Source organism: Orycteropus afer, unplaced genomic scaffold, assembly GCF_000298275.1.
Source record: "Orycteropus afer afer isolate SDZICR_OR568_19922 unplaced genomic scaffold, OryAfe1.0 scaffold00092, whole genome shotgun sequence".
Classification (NCBI taxonomy): Eukaryota; Metazoa; Chordata; class Mammalia; order Tubulidentata; family Orycteropodidae; genus Orycteropus; species Orycteropus afer.
This window is the reverse complement of record NW_006921679.1, coordinates 1,701,793-1,722,245: the sequence shown is the minus strand read 5'-3', so window position 1 is coordinate 1,722,245 and position 20,453 is coordinate 1,701,793. Positions and strand designations below refer to the sequence as shown.

The window sequence follows — 20,453 nt, the reverse complement described above, 5'->3', positions numbered from 1 at the left end:
AGAAGACATGGACAGTCAGGCCTGAGCACAGTATGTGGCTCACAGTGAGAGTTGTGGCTATTGCCGCCTCCACCATTGTCAGCTAAGGAAGTGGGCCTGGAGGAGTCAAGGTCACCAGGGGACCTTTTATCAAACTAGACACTTTCTCTTTCCTTGGGACTTGTTGTTTATCACAGCCTCCCACCCCTCAACCCGATGGATTCAAGTATATGACAAATTGTGGTTGTATGTATGTGTGTAGTCTCCTGTATTACCCAAAAGCGCTTAAATATTTTTTACTAGTTCAGAAGCTATTTTAGAGTTGATTGTAGGGTTCTACTTTGAAATAGTTCACTTATGTATTTAAAAAATATATCTTTTCAATGTTCAAAAAAGTTGAAAGAGTAGTACAGCGAACACCCACATACCCGTTTCCTAGTAGAGGCACATTTGATTTTGTCACATTTGTCATGTTTAATTTTTCTCTCTCATGTATATTTGTTACCCTTCCCCCACTCCCCCCTCACACACACACACACCTAACCATTTGAAAATGTGCCAGAGACCTCATGATACTTCATCCTTAACTACTTCAGCATCCCTTTCCTAAGAACATATCTGGGTGCTGTTGATACATGTGGTGTATGTTTTGATTATCTGATACATATTCCATATTCTGACTTCTCCAGTTGTCTGGATGATGTTATTTACAGCCTTTTACAGGTTATGTTTTGATCCAGAATTTAACCAGAGGTAATACATTGTATTTTGTTTTCATGTCCTTTTAGTCTCTTATAATGTGAAACAGTTCTCTTGCCTTTGTTTTTTTTTAAAATCTTCTATGACACAGACAGTTTTGTCTTACAGAATGTCCTACAATATGGATTATAGCCAGATTCAAATTTTGATGTACTCTGTAGGTGGAAAACTATAAGTAAAGTATACAGTACAGATTTAAAAAAAAAAAAAAAAAACCCAAACCAACCACCATCGAGTTGCTTCTAACTCATTGTGACCCCATCTTGGGTTTCTGAGGTGGTATCCCTACGGAAGTATATTTCTCGATCTTCCTTCTGAGGAGTGGCTGAACCACCAGAGGGTTTGAACCACCAGCCTTCTGGTTAGCAGTCACATGCCTTAGGCACTGTGCCACCAGAACTCCTTGTAGTGTAGGATAAAACTGAAAAAAACCAAACTCCTTGCCAAGTCGATTTGACTCATAGTGACCCCTCCTTGGGTTTCCGAGGTGGTATCTCTGTGGAAGTAGATTGCCCCATCTTCCTTCCGAGGATACTGCATAGGAAATGTGTACTTCCCATGACGTGAACAGGATCTTTTTCTTTTCTGTTTTTCCCTTCTGGTTGAAGTGAAATTTACAGTGCACTTTCTTACAGAGGCAGAAGCAATGTGACATCATGGTTGAGAGACTCAGCCCCACTTCTGCCGCTTAATAACTCTATGACCTTGGGCATCAGTTTTCTGATTATTAATGCAGTGAATAATAGTATTTAACTCAGAACGTTATTGTGAAAATTGAATTTATTATTTTTTGTAAAGCTAGTTTATATAAGCCTTACATATCATAAACCCAAACCAAACCCACTGCCATTGAGTTACTTCCAACTCATAGCGACCTCCATCAAGTTTCCAGGACTATAAATCTTTACAGAAGTAGATCGCCTCATCTTCCTCTCGTGTGAACCACTGGCCTTCTGGTTAGCAGCCAAATGCCTGACCCACTGTGCCACCAAAGTTCATTTGCATCTCATATGTACTCAATAAATGTTAGTTACTATTTATTTTCCTATTTATAATTCTTGCAAACAGAAATATTTAAAGCCAGTTTTATGTTCGTTTCTAATAGTAGTCTTCAGCTTTATGCACGTGTTTTGCTAGTTGCCAGTGTACAAAAGTATTCTGTTCCCACAGAAGTACACAAATGCCCTTTGGTCAGTTAATATTCCTGCACATAGTAGGATCTCTGTTAATTTACTTAATGAAGGAGGAATTTTTCAAGTTTTTTTGAAGTAATTTTTCCACTTTAGTCTTGACATAAGGGACTTGTTAATTCATTTATGTAAATGTCTAGCAAGTGGCTGTTATGTGGCAAGTAGGGAGCCCTGGTGGTACAGTGCTTAAAGCACTCAGCTGCCAACCTAAAGACCACTGGTTCAAACACACCAGCTGCTCTGTGAGAGAAGGATGAAGCAGTCTGTTTCCATAAGGATTTATAGCCTTTGAAGCCCTCAGGGCAGTTCTCTGCTCTGCAGGGTCACCATGAGTCGGAATTGACTCACGGCAGCGGAACTGACTCACAGCAGCGGGTTTGCTTTTGTGGCAGGTAATGTGTCTTGCCTTGGTAATACAATAGTCAGCTTAGTGAGGGCAATCTATCTTGGAAGGTACAGTTAAACAAATAGTAACAGATGTGTGGGGGAGGTTCAGTGGTAGAATTTCACGTGGGAGACCGTGTTCCGCTCCTGGCCAGTCCACCTCATTCACAGCTACCACCTGTCTGTCAGTGGACACTGTGTGTTGTTAGGGTATTGAGCAGCTTTCAGTAGCACTTCCACCCAAGACAGACTAGGAAGAAAGGCCCGGCAAGCGGTTTCCAAAAACCAGGCAGTTGAAATCTTACATATTTTAGTAGTCTGAACCACAGCTGGTTGTGGAGATGTCATAGGACTGGGCAGTGGTTCATTCCATTGTGTACGGGTTCACCAGGATTCAGACAGCAACTCAGTAGCTGCTAACCAGGATTCAGACAGCAACTCAGTAGCTGCTAACAACAGCAGCAGCAGCGACAGATGTGTACATGTCATGTGAGGATGCTCTAGGAGCCCATGTTAGTGAGACCCAGCCACGTCTAGAGGAGGTATGCAGGGAATGTGCCCTGGAGAAGGTGACGTTAGAATCTTGGCAGAGGGAACAAACGTTTAGAAGCCTTTTCTGCAGTTTTGAGTGTATGTGAAGGAGAGGAGGTCAGAGAAGGAAGGAAGCATTTGGCCACAAAGGTCTTTTAAGTGGGTGATCATGTAATTTATGTCCAACCTGGAGCACTTGACAGTGAAAGAGAGTACTACTAATAGTAAGGTTGATTGGTAAATTGGGACTCTAACAAGAAAACTGGGATAGGTCATACTGCTTACAAGCCATGTTAAGGAGTTGGGGTTTTATTTCGAAGACACAGGATGGCTCTGTCCATCTAGAGATTGGATTATCAAATTCAAGATTATGTTTTTCTGGGCTTGCTTAACTGTGCACTTTCTTAGAGAGGCAGAGATACTATGCCAGCAGACAGAGGAACAGAACTTGGAATTCGTAGACTTTCTTAATATTGTGTCTTGGATAACTAGTATGTTGCCTTTTCACCTGGTAGAGAAATGGGATTTAGGATTATACTACTGGTTGGAGATGGATGTTAAATCAGATTTTTATTTCCTAATCAATAAGATCTTAATCTGGCTCTTAGTGAAAAAATATTTAAGAGGGAACTGATGTGTATCTATTTAAGATTGCCTGAAAGTAGTTACAGATTATATAATGCTTAATGTATACCAGGCCTAATTGTAGGAGCCCTTAATCCTTATAACAATCCTATTACTATTATATCCCCCATTTTGCAGAGTTAAAAACTGAGGCTCTGAGTGCTAGCTTGTCCAGGGTCACATAGTTAGTAAATAATAGAGCCTGGGTTTGAACTCAGATACTTTGACTTTGGAGTGTGTGCATAACCAGTTGGCTATACTACCGTCAAGTGACAATGGTGGTATCAGTAGTGTCAGGCATAGTGGGAAATTTGGGAGTATTTTTCACATTAGATTTAGGTAAATTTTTTCACAATGATTTTTATGTTTTACAGCCTCCAAAAGTATGTTCGGGAACAGATTCTATTAGCAGTAGCTGTAATTGTAAAACGAGGATCATTAGATAAATCAATTGACTGCAAAAGCATTTTTCATGAAGTCAGCCAGTTGATAAGTAGTGGCAATCCCACTGTGGTAAGTGTGCTAACTATTTATATTTATAAATATTTAAGGTTTTTATTTTGTATTATATAGCAACATTAGAAGAAAGCTACATAAAAGCAAACGCACAAACCAATAAATCAAGCAACTTTCATTTGTCCAGGTTTTCTTCTGGTCCTTTTTTATAAATGTATGTCATATAGATATCATGTGCTTTGCTTTTTGATGTGATTTTGTAAATTTTTTGCATGTTGCCATGGTGTTTTGATCATTTTAATGGTTGTACAATATTATAAGTTAATCATTGTAAAATACATAAGATATTATATGTATTCCCTTCTGTTGAACATTTTCTCCATTTTTAATCGACTTTGACAGCTACTAGTGATTACAGAAATGTACAAATATAAAACGATACCTGGTATAATGGCTGCTGTTGTTAGGTGCCTTTAAGTCATTTCCAATCACAGCGACCCTATGTGCGGCAGAATGAAACACTGCCCTGTACTGTACTGTCCTCACAATCCTTGCTGTGTTTGACCCTTTGTTGAAGCCACTCTGTCATTCCATCTCATTGAGGGTCTTCCTCTTTTTTGCTGACACTCTGCTTTACCAAGTATGAGCATCCTTCTCCAAGGATGCTCCTTCCATGTGAGGACAGAGACTTTGTCTCACGTACTCTGGACATGTTATCAGTTGCTCCGATAATGTTATCGGAGCATTCTGTGGCTGTACTTCTAGCAGTCCATGTTATAGTCAGTATTCTTTGCCAGCACCGTAATTCAGATGCATCAGTTCTTCAGTCTTCTTTACTTATTGTCCAGCTTTCACATGCGTATGAGGCAACTGAAAGTACCGTGGTTTGGTCATGCACACCATACTCCTCAAAGTGACATCTTTTCTTTCTAACACTTTAAAGGTCTTTTGCAGCAAATTTACCCAATGCAGTATGTCATTTGATTTCTTGACTGCTGTTTCTGTGGGAGTTGATTGTAAATCCAGGCAAAAGGAAATCCTTGACAGCTTCAGTCTTTTCTCCATTTATCATGATGTTGCTTATTGGTCCAGTTGTGGGGAGTTTTGTTTTCTTTATGTTGAGGTGTAATCCACACTGAAGGCTGTAGTCTTTGATCTTCATCAGTAAGTGGTTTACAGGTTGGTAATGAGTCTTCCTCCAATCCTTTTGCTATGTTCTTCCCATAATCCAGGTTCTTGGGTTATTTAGGCAGCATACAGATTGTGTGAGTATGGTAAAAGGTTACAACACCAATGCCCACTTTTCTTGGTTTTAAACCATGCACAATCTCTTTGTTCTATTTGAACAAATGTCTGTCTTATGGTCTATATACAGGTTCCTGATGGGCATAATTCAGTGCTCTAGAATTCCCATTCTTCACAGTGTTATCCATAATTTGTCATGATCCAAACAATCGAATGCATTTTCATATAACATGTATCATTAAATATTTGCTGTACTAACAGGTGAAGGTTTACCGTGACTTCCAGGTACTATTGTCAACTGGACAAGTTTGACAGCCGTGGTTTTTGACTGAGTTACTTTGGACAATGTGACTTTTCCCCCCTCTCAGCCAGTCTTCTGTCCACTTTTTAGAGAGCTAGATTTATGCCCAGAGAGTGACTGGTTATAATCACTGTCATAGAGAGGAGGCGCTTGAGTTGAGGAGTGTGATCTTTGGTTGGAGCTGTAGTCTTATAACCAGCTGAATGATCTTAACTCACGTAGAATGGGGATGGATAGTACTTTGCCATTTCAGGTATTCCATCTTTAAATATTATGGTGTTTTTTTTTTTTTCCAGTTTTACTTTTTGACTTTAATCATTTGAAAGAAAACTGTAAAATGGTACACATTACAACTCTGTGAATTATTTTACCTCTTCAGTGATACCCTCAGTGAATAGGTATGATTTAAATAATACATTTGAGGCTTTGATCCTACAATGTAGAGAGACATATATGTTAGGAGGGCCATAGACATTGTCTCTTACCACAGTGTTGGATCTCTTATCCATCCCTAGCTCTTCATCTACCCAAAGATACACTCACCTCATTGCTCTGGCCATCTTTTCTTTCTGTCTGAGACTCGCATATACAGGGATCTAGAGTGAAGGAAGATGTAAGCAAACTTGTCAGTATTTAGGGACTTATTATCCATAACCCGGGTCTCCAGGTGGCACAAATGGTTTGCACTAGGCTCCTGTTTTTTTCCCTTTGGAATTACCAATGGTCATGTGTCTTACTCTTTTTTTCCTTACCAACTTTATTGAGGAATAATTTACATGAAGTTAGCTACATCCGTTTAACATGTACACTTTGACAAATTGTAACAGTTACATATACTGATGAAATAACCACTACAATCAAGATGCAGAACATTGCTATGTCTTGATTTTCGATTATGTGAATGTTCGATGGTGTTTTATGCCATTTTTTATGGCACAGTTCTTCTGGATAGTGCCCGTCTAATAGAACTTTATGTGTTGATGGAAATGTTCTATATCTGTATTCGCCAATACATAGCCACCAGCCACATGTAGTTTTTGAGTGAGGAAGTGAATTTAAAATTTTACTCACTTTTAATTTTGTAGTTTTAAAGATCTCCCTGTTGGTAGACATATGTCCAATTGTGATGTTAAGATAAAATGATAAAAAAGCTCTATTCCTGAGATGTCGGTGCCTCAGTGATGTCTACATTAACCGTATAGTGATAATCTTGTGTGTTTGGAGTTTTATTATCATGTGGTGCCTGACTAGTGGCCATTGTGCATAGTACAGTGGTGATACTCATTGATGGTGAAAGGAAAATAAAGTGCTGCATATAATGAGCCAACACTAATGGGAAAAACCTTCAGAAACAAAACTGCTCCTTGGAAATACCCTAGATCCTACTGCTCTGAATCAAGTGACTCTTTACATTTTAGGTTTTACTTAAGGACACCTTATTTCATTTTGATAATTTGAAGACAGGAGTCAAGCTCATTGTAATTGACCAGGCCTTAAAGTTTAGAAACTTTACCAGTAACTCTAGCATCTGTATGCTTATGACTAATGCTTTCCCCTTATCAGTTTGGTGATCATTCCAATTGCGATTTCGATACGAAGGTAGAATGTCTATAGCCTGTCCCTGGTCCCCCACAGCAGCTTATTGGCACCAGGATGTTGCAGTGAAAGGATCAAGAGTTCTCTTGCTTCTGTTTGGAATGAGCACATACACAGGAATTGTGTTCTCTTGTTCCTTTCCCCCTTGTGTAATTTGACCCAGGACAAAAAGTAGTCCCACTGAAACCTGGCTATTGGATTTTTTTGAGCCACTGGGATAACTGATGTTCTGAGAATGATTGGAACAGATGGAGCTCTTTAGTCAGACAAGATTTTTGCTCTATTCACAGTGCATACTCTTTGAGGATAGTGGATATATTTAATATCCTCATGGAATTTTCCAAAACAATATTTTTGTTAAAGTTGATTTTCTAAAAACAGGGCCAAAAACATCTATAGTAGTAAGAAATCAGTAGTAGGAGGTAGAATTTAATTTCAGGATAGAAGGATGAATTCATTTATTTATGTACTTACTTTGGATGAATGTATTTTGATGATTACATTGAAAACTTTATTCTGTACATTTCTACAGCAAGTTAAATTCATACATCATGGTCATTGCCATCTGTCCTTACCCAGCAGCTTGAAATCGGCTCATTCAGGTCTGAAAGAAATGGGGACTACAAACCAGTCAATCATTTTAATGTATCTTTCTCTCTCTTTATCTCCCTCTCAGCCTGTTAAGAATTTCTGGGAGTGGTTCAAGGATTTACTTAAGATTTTCTTAGTCTCAGAGACAATGATTAGCAATGGAAGTGAGGTTTAAAACTTCAGTAAGAAAATAGAATGATGAAATGATCAGAACATTGATATAATGTTGACTAAAAACTGACTTTATAAAGACTGACATAAAACGAGTTTTAAGATCTATTTGAAAAGAAGACATAATGAATTGATGGTTTTCTACAGGTGAAAGAAAGGGTTGACCTGATGCGCAATTTAAGTTTGATGACTTCCCTTCGCATCTCTTCTAGAATGACTCTTTCACCAACATCCATTGGCCAGAAACTGTGTAGTCTGGCTTTTCCCAGGTTTTTGGTGGCCTGTCCCTTTGATGGGTTTGATATACATGATTGTGTAGGTTTAGGGGAAGTATAATATAATACTGATCTTGGATTCACATTTAGAGTTAAATCCCAGTTCTTCCATTTACTACCTAATTGAATTTCCCGAATTATTTACCTTCCCTAGACTTTAATTAATGACCTGTGGTGGCAGTGCCTAAGGCATTTGACTACTAACCAGAAGTTTGGAGGTTCAAATCCACCAGCCACTCCACAAGAGGAAGATGGGGCAATCTACCTCCATAAAGATTTACTACCTCAGAAACCCAGTGGGGGTCACCCTGAGTCAGAGTCGACTCGATGGTAGTGGGTTTGGTTTTTGGTTAGACTTTAATTAACTAAATAAAAAAGTGTGATAAGACCAATATAGCGGCTCCTCTGAATTAACAAGTGCATTTAGTAAGCATTTAGCAAGTGTTTGTCTCATCTCTCTAGTGGTCTCCTCCACTCTCTCTTTATAGAATCCTGAGAAGTGAACACTGTTATCTTTTTCTGTGAAACAATATTTTGTTTTGAAAATCAGAAGAAAGTATTTATGCTGTTATCCATGAGTGAAAACTAATTGCTTATCCATGAAATTCTTTAAGAAGTACCTCATAATCTTGGTTCCTGTGAGGAACCAGTTCTTCAGGCCGCTCAGCAGCCTTGTCTTCCCTGTTCCTACCCCCCACTAGACTAATACTGATAGTATTAAAGGGAGGTGAGAAATAAATTTCTAAATGTTAGATAATATGGGTCAACTGTGGGACCAAAAGTTTGGCCTGTTTTCTGAAAATAACCTGAGCAATTAAGATTCTCTTTTCTAGGGAATTCTGGTGGTACAGTGGTTAATGCATTCAGCTGCTAACCAGAAGTTCACCTGTTTGAACCCACCAGCCACTGTGTAGTAGAAAGATGAGGCAGTTTGCTGCTGTACAGATTTACAGCCTTGGAAACCCTATGGGGCAGTTAGTTCTACTCTGTCCAGTAGGAGGGTCACTGTGATTCAGAATTGACTCTATGGCAGTGGGTTTGGTTTTGGGTTGTCTTTTCTGAAACAGCCAGGTATTACTTAAACTTATGTATATGAGTGAGAAGTGCCAACGTAGCACCTTGGCAGCAGGCCTCAGCATGGGAGAGGGCATGATGAGGCTCTACCCCCCAGAGCTGGTATTTGTCCTTGTGGTCTCTGGGGTATAAAAATGGCCAGGTGAGAGACCTTTATCCTTCAGTGATGGCTCTAGGTAGAAGTAGGTGTAGGATAAGTGTTCAGTCTACTAACTAGGACTAGGTAATTAGGGGGCCTGGCAGAAGGTAAGACACCCCCCCCCCTTTTTTGTTTTAAAGTTCCTCACCCATGGCACAGAGTAGGGAGCACATGGAAGAGTTGTCAACTTCACTTGGTGATGCTCAAAGATGGATCCACATTTGCTGTGGTTACTACATGCTGCTTGTAAGTAAAACAAACTATTTTCCATGTGCTAATGGTCTGGGAATATCATGTGTGTTCAGGCTCTGATTGGAAGGACATGACATTCATGGAGCAATCCATATTAGTTGTTACTTCTCTTTTTTCTAATGGTCTCCTGGCTGTATAGAAATCAGGAACAGCTTGTGAATACCATGCAGTTTTGAGTTGACGTGTTCTCATAGTTTCCTTCAGATACCTGTTGCTGTTGAGTCAATTACGACTCACAGTGTCCCTGTAGGACAGAGCAGAACTGCCCCATAAGGTTTCCAAGGCTGTCATCTTTATGGAAGCCGACTGCCACACCTGTCTCTCACGGAGCTGCTAGTGGGTTCAAACTGGAATTTTTGGTTAGCAGAGAAGCATTTGACCACTGTACAACCAGGGCTCCTTTCCCTACAGGTAGTTTCATGGAAAAGTTTTATCTAAGGAAAAAATATATTTTAGATGTAATACAGTTTTCCATGTATTGTGATATATTCTTAGAATAATATGTGCTTAGGATAGTTACTAAATAATACATTACTTCATACGTACTGTTTTGGCTGTTTTCTTTCATGGTTATGAAAGACCCACATCATCTCAGTTTGCACTGTTGTCAGACTTGCTTCAGTACTGGTTTGAGAAAGATTTAGAACCTTTCTTTTCTAAGGAAAGTAGGTTTTTTTTTTTTTTTTTTTTTTTAAGCCTGCAGTCAAGCTGCATTTTTATTTCATGTTTGTCTTATTTCCTTTGAAAGTGGTAGGCATATGTTAAGTTACTTTTAATCCTGTTTAATTTAGTGTTTAAGCCTCCTTTCCTCCTCTTTGCCCTGCTCCAGAGAAGTGGGTGAGAAAGTCGCTTGTCTGCAGCAGTACTGCCCCTGGAAGTGATAGCCAGCTTAATCTCTCTCTTATCACAAGTCTCATTGATGTTTGCTTAGAAGAGCAGCTGAAAGTCTGCTTTATGTATGGCAGCCTTTCATAAAGTTTATTCTTGGTAATAAAGCTCCTGGGGTAAGAGCCAGGCTATTCTAAGAGACAATCCTCTCTCTGAACAAGAGTATTTTATTTGGTCAGCTGGAGTTAGCGTTTGAGTGTCTTGTGCTTGTGACTATAAGCTGGTGAGTAAGGCAAGCTCTAGCTGAAGGGTGTTTTGTCACCCGAGTGGAATTAATGCTTTTACTAGAAATGAGATTGCAACTGTTAGACTTTTCTTATGAAGAAGTTACTTGTTAGGCAGTGAATTAACTTGTGAATTTTCATGACCTCAGTGAAAGAAGACATACGAAACTCTCATAACCTTGAAACTTCATTGCATTGTTTTCTAGTGGTTTTACAAATTTAATTTTTCTCTTCAAAATTGAGAAATTCGCTAAAAATCAGGGAACACGTCATTTATTTATTCTGTTTTGTTGATGTGTTTACATAGGATTGGGCATTGAAGTAAACATTGATTCATTAATTCAAGAAACGTTTGCTGAGCATCTAATATTTTGCTTTAGTTATAGCTCTCTGTTGTTAACAGATAACTTACCTAGTAATTTTATTTTGATGGAGTATAGATAATAGTCAAGAAGTAGGATAAAAGAGGACTCTTGGCCAAATTAGATGGTGGTTATTTTTACGAATAATGATGGAAATACTTTCGTCACTTTTTACCTTATAACCTTGACATGTTATGTTTATGTGCATTATCCAATTTGAACGTTAGGACAGTCATTGTGAGTTAGGCAGGACAGAGAGTAAGTAGCCCCTTTTACAGATGAGAAAACTGAGACCAAGATAGATTAAGTAAATAGATAGAATAAGATAGATAAAGTGATCTGGCCCAGTTTCTTGAAGAGATAAAGCTTTGACCCTTAGAACTTGGATTTCCTGACACTGGTCTATACACATAGACACCTTGGTCTAGCCACTCCTCAGACAGAAAATTGGGCAGTCTACTTCCATAGAGATATCACCTTGGAAACCCAAGGAGGGGTCTCTCTATGAGTCGAGGTGAATTGACTCGACAGCAGTGAATTTGGTTTTGGTTTTGGTCTATACAGTAAAATTCATGGATTTGACTACTGAAAGAGGCCTGCATCGTGTTTTCATTCATTTATTTTTGATGTAGATTTGATAAATGTTGTTATTTGGTTTCTACCTTGTTGGAGATGAAAATGATGACCATAGGACACTCTGTTAGTGTATTCGGGTAGCTGGAGGTCCTGAGTGATAAGACACCAACAAAGGAAGATGGAGAGAAGCTAGGACGCCGACCTAAATCAGAAAGCATTGAGATTGGACACCATGTTGTCAAAGGCTGAAAAACCCCTTATGTTTTAGGAACTTCCAAATGGTCACTTTACTAAAACATCACATGACAATTGCCTTAGAAAGAGTGCTTGTAGAAAAATGCACATGAAGGGAGTTTTCATTTAAATGATTGCTTGCTACATTTGGAAAATGGATAGTGTTATCTTAATTCTTTATGCTCTGGGCTAAACAAGCATTGCTTTGTTACTCTTAACTTTTTATAAGTCTATGATTTGTACTAATAGTGTTTTATACTGCATCTCTGTTAACTTTAGCATAACAGTCTTACCATATAGGCCTTCTCATTTAGCTAGTCAACTTTGATCTGATTTCATGGAAATTGACCACTCCAAATTATTTACAACTTTTTTCTCTGAACCGTGATAAGTATCAGAGTCCCTGTGTGTAATAGAGAAATGATATCTAGGCCTGACTGTGACTAAAGACAGAGAAAGAGGGAGGGAGGGAGCCCTGGAAGGGTACCGGTCAGTAGAAGGGCGAGTGGAGGTGTCAGTGCTTTAGTTGACCATTAAGACCTAGAGGCCTGAGGCAGACATCAGGAAAAGGCAGGCATCAGAGGTAAGGAAGACAAAGGCTGGTGATCGCTCAGAAGCGCATTGCTGCTTTTCTTACTCTTTCCTCTCTTTCTCTGGCCCAGGAAGGAGCTGTCCTCTCTCTTCTCTCAAGTTTTCACGTTTGGCTTGTTTCACTTGTTGGCTTTGCTACAAGATAGTGCACCTAGAGCGAGAATAGCTTCATTTTAAGGGATTTAATTGGTTATTAAATACTGAAGATGAGGAAATGTTTGGTTATGAGTCTTGGTCACTTTGTGATGTGTGTAATTCTTCTGTGAATAGAGAGACATACTTTGTTGATATGTAGAAGTGCCTTACTGTCTCAGGGTGTAATCATTGCTTAATTAGTCACCATTCTCCAGCTAGTTCTATTAATTGGGTACCGGTGAGGCATACCAGTGTGGTATATAATTAGGGCTTCCAAATCAAAGAGAGAGTAAACTTTTCCTGTCTTTTGATGATAAAAATATTTTACTTATTGAATTAATGAAATTCGAAAACTGGTAACTTTAGGTAAAGATTTAAACCAGAATTTTGGCTTGTGGTAATGTCTCTAACCATACTGCACAATAATTTATTTTTATGTGTTTCTTAGGTGGTAAATTTGAAAAAGTACACAATTGGTTTTAAAGATTTCTCTTTTCAATTCACAAATATAAAGTGCAAAAACTAGAATAAAAAATATGTATGGTTGGTAGCAGTAGTGTGTACATAATAGATAGCTCTGCGTGAAAAAATGAATCCTGTAAAGAAATGGTAATGGTACTTGATCCATGAATGAAAAGATTGGAGACCATTTTATTTTCTTTCTGTTTGTTTATATTCTCTAGGTTTCTAAGATGAAGCTATTGCAGGAAAAAAAGCTTATTTTGAAAGGTTATGTCCAGGGAGCTAAGTCCATAGAAAGAATGCATTTTATTTTTAATTCTTTTGTATTAAAACTGTACTTTGTTTTATAGGTTTCTTTGTATTTCATTAATCTGAAGGATTGCTGTTTTCAAGGAATATCTTTATCGCTACAACCTAGCAGCAGCTATTTCCATAAATTCCTCTACACGGAGGGCTCCTTGTTTGTCTGATGAATTTTATGATTAAGGGGCATTTCCTTTTCTCTTCACCCAGGATTCCTTTTTTTGAGCACTGGGAACTGCAGAGAGATTCAGACCTTTTTTTGCTCCCACCCCTTTCCTTTACTTGTTTCTTTGTGTCTTGACTGTCAACACATACAGTTAATCTTAGGGAATGTTTATTTGCACATAAAAGTAAAACTTTGCTACAAAGGACATGTTGTTTCAATCACTAGGATTATGCCACTGAAAATTTGAATATGGTCATAGCTGAAACATTTATTAGTTTGGAGTGAATGTCGTTTTTTCACTAAAAAACATTTGTGGCAAATTGTAAATTACTTTTGGAAAAGGGTAATAGATAATAGTTTGTTTAAGGAGTCCTTTTGGGTTCTTTCTAACATGTTTTTTTTCATTTAAATTGTCAGTGAATACTGTTTTCAGTAGATTGACTATTTTGTCATAGATTCTGAAATTAATTTCCTTTTTCTAGTCAACAGATTTTCTCACATAGGTGTCTGTTCATAATATTTTATTTACCGAAGTCTTTTTTAGAAAGGATAGCTGTAAAGAAAGACAAAAAGACATAAAAGTATGGAATGGTAAAAATGATTGTCAGAGTCTTAGGAGTTTGAAACTGGTAAGGATCTTTGCTAGCATTTTGTTCAGTATTTTTTCATAGGAATTTCATTCATCTGAGCTTAACACTGACCTTCCGCATCAAAGCCTGACTGTGTTTAAAAACTGTGTTCAGAGATGACCCTGGTGCTATTTAAAATGTACCTGGGAAGCTTTGATTGCTGGCACTTCCATCGTTAAGTCACCATTTTAGAAGAAAGCTATTTTTAAACCACAAATTTATTTTAGCTAAAAAAGTGAAGGGATTAATTTCTAAGGTCCCTTTAAACTGTAAAATGAAGTGAGAGGGTGAAAAATGCTTTCATATATAAAATGCTTTCGTGGCTGGGTTGTCAGACTAAGTTTCTTTTGCCCGTATGTTAGGGGCCCTGCAGACACCCCATTCAACATATACACTTTTCTTGATGATTTAGGGGGGACGGGGTACTTTTATGTTAAAATAAATGTGCACCTTGAAATAAAATTACATTTTTTTTAAAGCTAATCCAGGAGTATTCAGAGTACTTTTATCATTGTAGAAGGCAACTTTGGGCTCTATCCCTAGGTTTCCCAGATAATTTGCATTTTTATCTGTTGTTAGAGATCCAGAGCCTGGAAAAGTTTGAGAAACTGCTTTAGTGTATGTGATAGTGGGCCATCCATAAATAGCAGTTACACAGGTATGCTTAGTTTACTTGTGAGTAAGTAATAAACAAAATTTTTTTTTTTTTTTTTTAAGGAAAATTCGAAAGATACGCAAAAGTAGACAGGTAGTGTAATGGTCACTCATGTTCCCATCACTCAGCTCCAACAACTATCAACTCTTGCCAATCTTCAGGAATTTAATTTTATGTATATTTGCTAAGATTCGTCAGGCTAAGCATCTGCAAGGTCAAGGTGCTGACATCAGAAGTATTTCCGAACAAAGATGTTGCAGTTGGTGGGTGGATGGGACTGTGCTCAGCTGTTGTGTAAGCTTGCATAAATAGTAGCATCCTGACTTTAATCTTGCCTTGTTCAGAGGTAGTGTGCATATTTCTCTGTAACCCCTGGAAACATGCCAAAATAATTTGTCTCCTTTTCTCTATCCTTGGCACCTTGACTTTTAAGTAGTCTATGAATGAAATGAATGAGTTGAAAGTGGGAGCTTCCTGGGTAGAGCCGTTGAAAAAGATAGCCTTCATTTTTTATTTAAAAAAAAAAAAAAAACCACCGTATCAGGGACTACCTGGGTAACACCTGGAGACTATAAAATCCGTCTTACTTTTTAACTGTTAGGGAATGCATTCTTCAGACATGGGGATGTAAGAGTCACGCAGACCTGAGTTCAGATCTTAGTTGACCTTGTTGTTGTTGTTATGTGCCGTCAAGTTGGACCCGACTCATAGCGACCCCTTCTTGGGTTTCCAAGGCAGTATCACTATGGAAGTAGATTCCCCAACCTTCCTTCCAAGGAGTGGCTGGTGGATTTGAACCATCAGACTTCTGGTTAGCAGTCAAATGTCTTAGGCACTATGCTACCAGAACTTCTAGTTGACCTTAGGCAAATTATTTTAACTTCTGGAATCTCAGGTATTTTTTTTTTAGATGTAAAGTAGAGATATGGGTTGTGTGAATTCAGTGAAATACTACATTTAACATTCATTATTTAAGTATCATTTGAACGCTGAGTGAGAAGTGTACCCTGAGTTCAAGCATGAATTAAGTTTGTTTAACTCTGGCCTTGAGGAAGTACCATTAACGCTTAACCAGGCATTGTAGAAAGGGGAGCTAATCTTCCATTTTGCCATGTCTCATGTTCCGACTGGTAGCTCTATAAGATTAACGATATAACGGAGGATCTGAAGGTGAAGTGAAAGTGTTCCATTATGTTTGAACAAATGTTGTTTTGAAACAGAGCATTATAGAAAATAATGCCTCGCAATTTTTTCTTATCAAATAATTACAGCAAACACTGGCCTGTTCTATTCTAACTGCACTATTGAGTGAATTCTCAAGTTCAAGTAAAACTAGCAACATTGGACTAAGTATGGAATTCCACGGTAACTGCAAAAGAATTTTTCAGGTACTGGTATTTTTGTTGTTACATTTTAATTACTGGACCATTTACTTCTTACTTTATCTTCTCCTTATGGACAGGAGTATTAGTTTTATGTAGTTGAACGATAGCGCCTGCACGTGAGGATTTGTGTTGTGATTTCATAGGAAAAAATCAAGTGATAGGTGTAGTGAAAATAGGTGATCATTAAAATTATATGTTGAATTCTAGTCTAAACAAATTATAGTTTAATTTGAGTCAAAACAAAAATGAAAAATACTTCTATAAAGAGCCTTAGTTTGTTGATTCGTACTGTTTTTAGATATAACTAATTCAATTGATGGGACTTGGCTAGCCTTAAAAATAGGCCTGGCAGCATGCCAAAGAGGGCCTATATTGAAAATGTTATTGCAGATGGTGTGGGCTCTTTGTCTCTTGTATTGTTTGGCTCTGGAGCCAAGTTATGTGAAGGCATTGGTTTAAATCCTGGGGCTCTGCATTGGAACAACTGACTTCTCCAGCTTGGTAGTGGTGCTACGAAGCCAAAGCCTTTGTCTCTGTAGTGGTCAAAGACATGCTTCCCTATGAAAATAGCATATATGTCACAGACAACGTATTTAAAATCATTACCCCTTGAAAGCACTCGATGATGTAAATTATGAGCAAGACTGAAAATGGGAAATATTCTTAGGGCAATAGTATTTTCCATGGGAAATATTAAGATTCTTGTTTGTTAGCTTTGTTTTCTGGTTCTAAAAGTGAATGTGTTTTGAATAAGCATTTCATGAGAAAAATATCTGTGGTGATGTATTTACTCTAGGAAGAAGACCTTCGCCAGATCTTCATGCTAACGGTGGAAGTTCTGCAGGAGTTCAGCAGGCGGGAAAACCTCAATGCTCAGATGTCTTCGGTATTCCAGCGTTACCTTGCACTTGCTAATCAAGTCTTGAGCTGGAACTTTCTTCCTCCAAATTATATCCTTTTATCAACTGAGTAGTTTATTTGTGGTAATTTTCATAGATGACGTAATTACTGCTCATGGCAGTTTATCTTTGCACTTGTACAAATGATGTGGCAAGGTGACATCATCAGACTTCCTCGCCTAACTTCCCAAAGGGGAGAATGACCCATCAGCATCAACCCAAGGCTAATTCCTGTGCTGTGGAGGTCAGACATACCTCCTCTCTCCAAAGTTTTTTTGTTTTCTGTTTTTTTTTTAAAAAACCAATTCTGACCCTAGTTGTCCCTGCCATGGCACTCATTACTTCTCTTCTGGGTTCAGTAATTTGTTGCAGTGGCCACACAGAACTCACAGACAGTATTCACAGTTATGAGGTTTGTTAAGGAAGTAAAAGTTTACAATTCGGGATCAGAAATAACTCAGAATACACTTCTGTCAGGACAGCTTCTCCTCAGCCAGGCCCACAGTCTTCGGCCCTCAGCCCCTCAGCCCTCAGCCTGGCCTTTGCTTTGCTCAGGCAAGTTTTACAAAGCTCTTTGACTCCACCAATAAGTGTCCAGAGGCACCCCACTCCACCAGCAAGCCTCCTGCCCAGAGTTGCTCAGCTCTCTTACTCTATGGGCTGGCACATCCACTATAGCTGTCTTGCTCCATGGGCGAGGAAGCCCACCAATCTCAGGCCCACCAGCCTGTCTCATGCCGGTCTCCTGGTTCTGCTGCTATTGTTTCTCTGCTGTGCTTGCTGCTGCTTCTCACCAGCTCATGCCTTCTCTGGTTTTGCAACTCTCTGTCTCCTGGGTCTAAGAGATTCTCAGTGTAAGGACCCCAGGTTCAAAGAATGCGTTCCACTCTTGGCTCTTCTCTCTTGTTAGTAGTAAGGTCTCCCCTCCAATCTGGGATTGGCTCTTTTTTAATCCTAGCAGGATGGCAAAACTGACCAGTCCCCAAGTTAGGATTCCGTACACCTTATTTGCATTGGCAGCAGGCTGTCTAATCCCTTTGGTGGGCTAAAGCACATTATTTGCATAGTCCCATGCAGTCGTTGTGTGGGAGTCACAAAGACTATGACTGTCTTTGTTAGGTGCCATCGAGTCATCTCTGACTCATACCAACATATTGTACAGCAGAATGAAACACTGCCCAGTCCTGTGCCAGCCCCATGATCTTTGCTATAACTGAGCCCATCATTGTAGCCACTGTGTCAGTCTATCTTGTTGAGGGCCGTCCCCTTTTTTGTTGACCCTCCACTTCACCAAGCATGACATCTTCCTCCTGGGAATGGTCCCTTCTTACAACATGACCAAAGTAGGTGAGACAAAGTCTGGCCATTCTTGCTTCAAAGGAGCATTTGGCTGCACTTCTTCCAGGACAGATTTGTTTGTTCTTTTAGCAGTTCATGGTACTTATACAGCATTCTTTGCCAACACTACAACTGGAAAGCATCAACTCTTCTTCGGTCTTCCTTATTCATTGTCCAGCTCTCACATGCATATAAGGCAATTGAAAATATCATGGCTTGTGTGAGGTGCACCTTAGTCTTCAAGGAGATATCTTTGCTCTTCAGCACTTGAAAGAACTCCTTTGCAGCAGGTTTGTCCAGTGCTATATGTCATCTGATATCTTGACTACTGCTTCCATTGGTGTTGATTGTAGAACCAAGTAATATGAAGTCTTTGACAACTTCAGTCTTTTCTCCATTTGTCGTGATGCTGCGTATTGGTCTAGTTATGAGGATTTTTATTTTCTCTATGTTGAGGTGTAATCCATACTGCAGACTGTATTCTTCAGTCTTCATCAATAAGTGCTTCAAGTCATCCTCACTTTCAGTAAGCAAAGTTGTATTGTCAGTGTTTGCAGGTGGTTAATGAGTCTTCCTCTATTCCTGATGCCACGTTCTTCATATAGTCCACATTCTTGGATTATTTGCTCAGCATACAGATTGAACAAGTATGGTGAAAGGATACAACCTTGAGGCACTCCCTTCTTGATTTTTAAACCATGCAGTGTCCCCTTGTTCTGTTTGAATGACAGCTTCCCAGTCTGTTTACAGTTTCCTCATGAGTACAATTAAGTGTTCTGGAATTCCCATTCTTCTCAATGTTATCCATAATTTGTTAAACCTATGGCTACAAGGGCTATATTAGGTAATTCACTGACTGCAGCAGTTTTTGTAAAACATGCTATTAAACAAAATCTAAACCAAACCCTTTGCTCTCAAGTTGATTCCAACACCTAGTGGTCCAACAGAGTAGAACTCTCTCATAGGGTTTCCAAGGCTGTAAATCATTATAGGAACAGATTGCCACATCTGTTGCGTGCAGAGTGGTTGGTGGGTTCAAACCACCAAGGTTTCATTTAGCAGCCAAATGCTTTAACCACTGTGCTACCGAGGCTCCTTATTAGAAATGGAATTAATTGCTTTTACTTTATAATACTACAGTTCATTTGGACTAATTGGAAGATTTTAAATTTTACTTACCACTTTGTAGAAGAGGATTGACTAAATGGAAGTAATTAGTGGATACTGAGGCTATTGCCAGCTCAGGAGTAGCTTGGGAAGGAGAAGGGAAAAAGTCCAAAGTACATTTCTATCAGGAAACCTAATCATTTTCCTCCTCTTAACATGTAAGTATATTGGATTTGTTTGACGGACTTTTTTTAAGGCTAGTTTTTTTTTTTTTTTAAGGAATAATTTGCTCTTTATGGATGATGATATTATTGTTCAAGTGTAGATAATCAGATAGTAATATGTTTATTCTTTGAAAACCTTTTCCAGTATACAAAGATGAGGATTTAATTTTAAGAAATTATTTACTAGTACTACAAAATATATTTTAATGAGTTGCAGAAGACATCTACTTTTCATCAGTTACCAAAATTTATTTCGATTTTAGAAAGCATTTCCTTAAAGTTCATGATTTGCTGTTCTGGAACATCTGCTTATCGATAGATTGAAAGCAGGAATATATAGTAGCTGCTCATTCATAGCAGAGCTGAGTCAGACAGACCTGAGTTCAAGGCCCAACTGACCTTAGGTAAATTACTTAATCTCCCTGTTTTCCAGTGTGAAATGGAAATATGAATTAAATGTGATACTGTAATCCATTTATGACACTCAGGTCTTAGCTACTATTAATTGAGCACTTAGTAACCACTTTGAATAAAGAAATTCATCAAATAGCTGTCTGTGTTGTGCACCTCTTTCTTGATCCAACATATAGTTGTGTAATACAGGAAATTTAATTTAACCTATCCCAGGGATCTTTGATCAGTCCTTTTTGAGGAATAAAGGATCTATGTAGGAGAAAAAGACAGATGAGCAAATGGGAAAGAGATACT

General features: G+C 38.6%; 1 protein-coding gene across 1 annotated transcript in view; it reads left to right on the top strand.

Moving 5' to 3' along the window:
* XPO4 (exportin 4) overlaps positions 1-20,453 on the top strand; it is a 171,061-nt gene that overhangs the window by 61,425 nt on the left and 89,183 nt on the right. Inside the window, exons 4-6 of the mRNA XM_007942506.1 lie at positions 3,842-3,980; positions 16,064-16,180; positions 16,974-17,127. Of these exons, the coding sequence (XP_007940697.1) occupies positions 3,842-3,980; positions 16,064-16,180; positions 16,974-17,127 (410 nt within the window). The remainder of the gene's footprint in view (positions 1-3,841; positions 3,981-16,063; positions 16,181-16,973; positions 17,128-20,453) is intronic.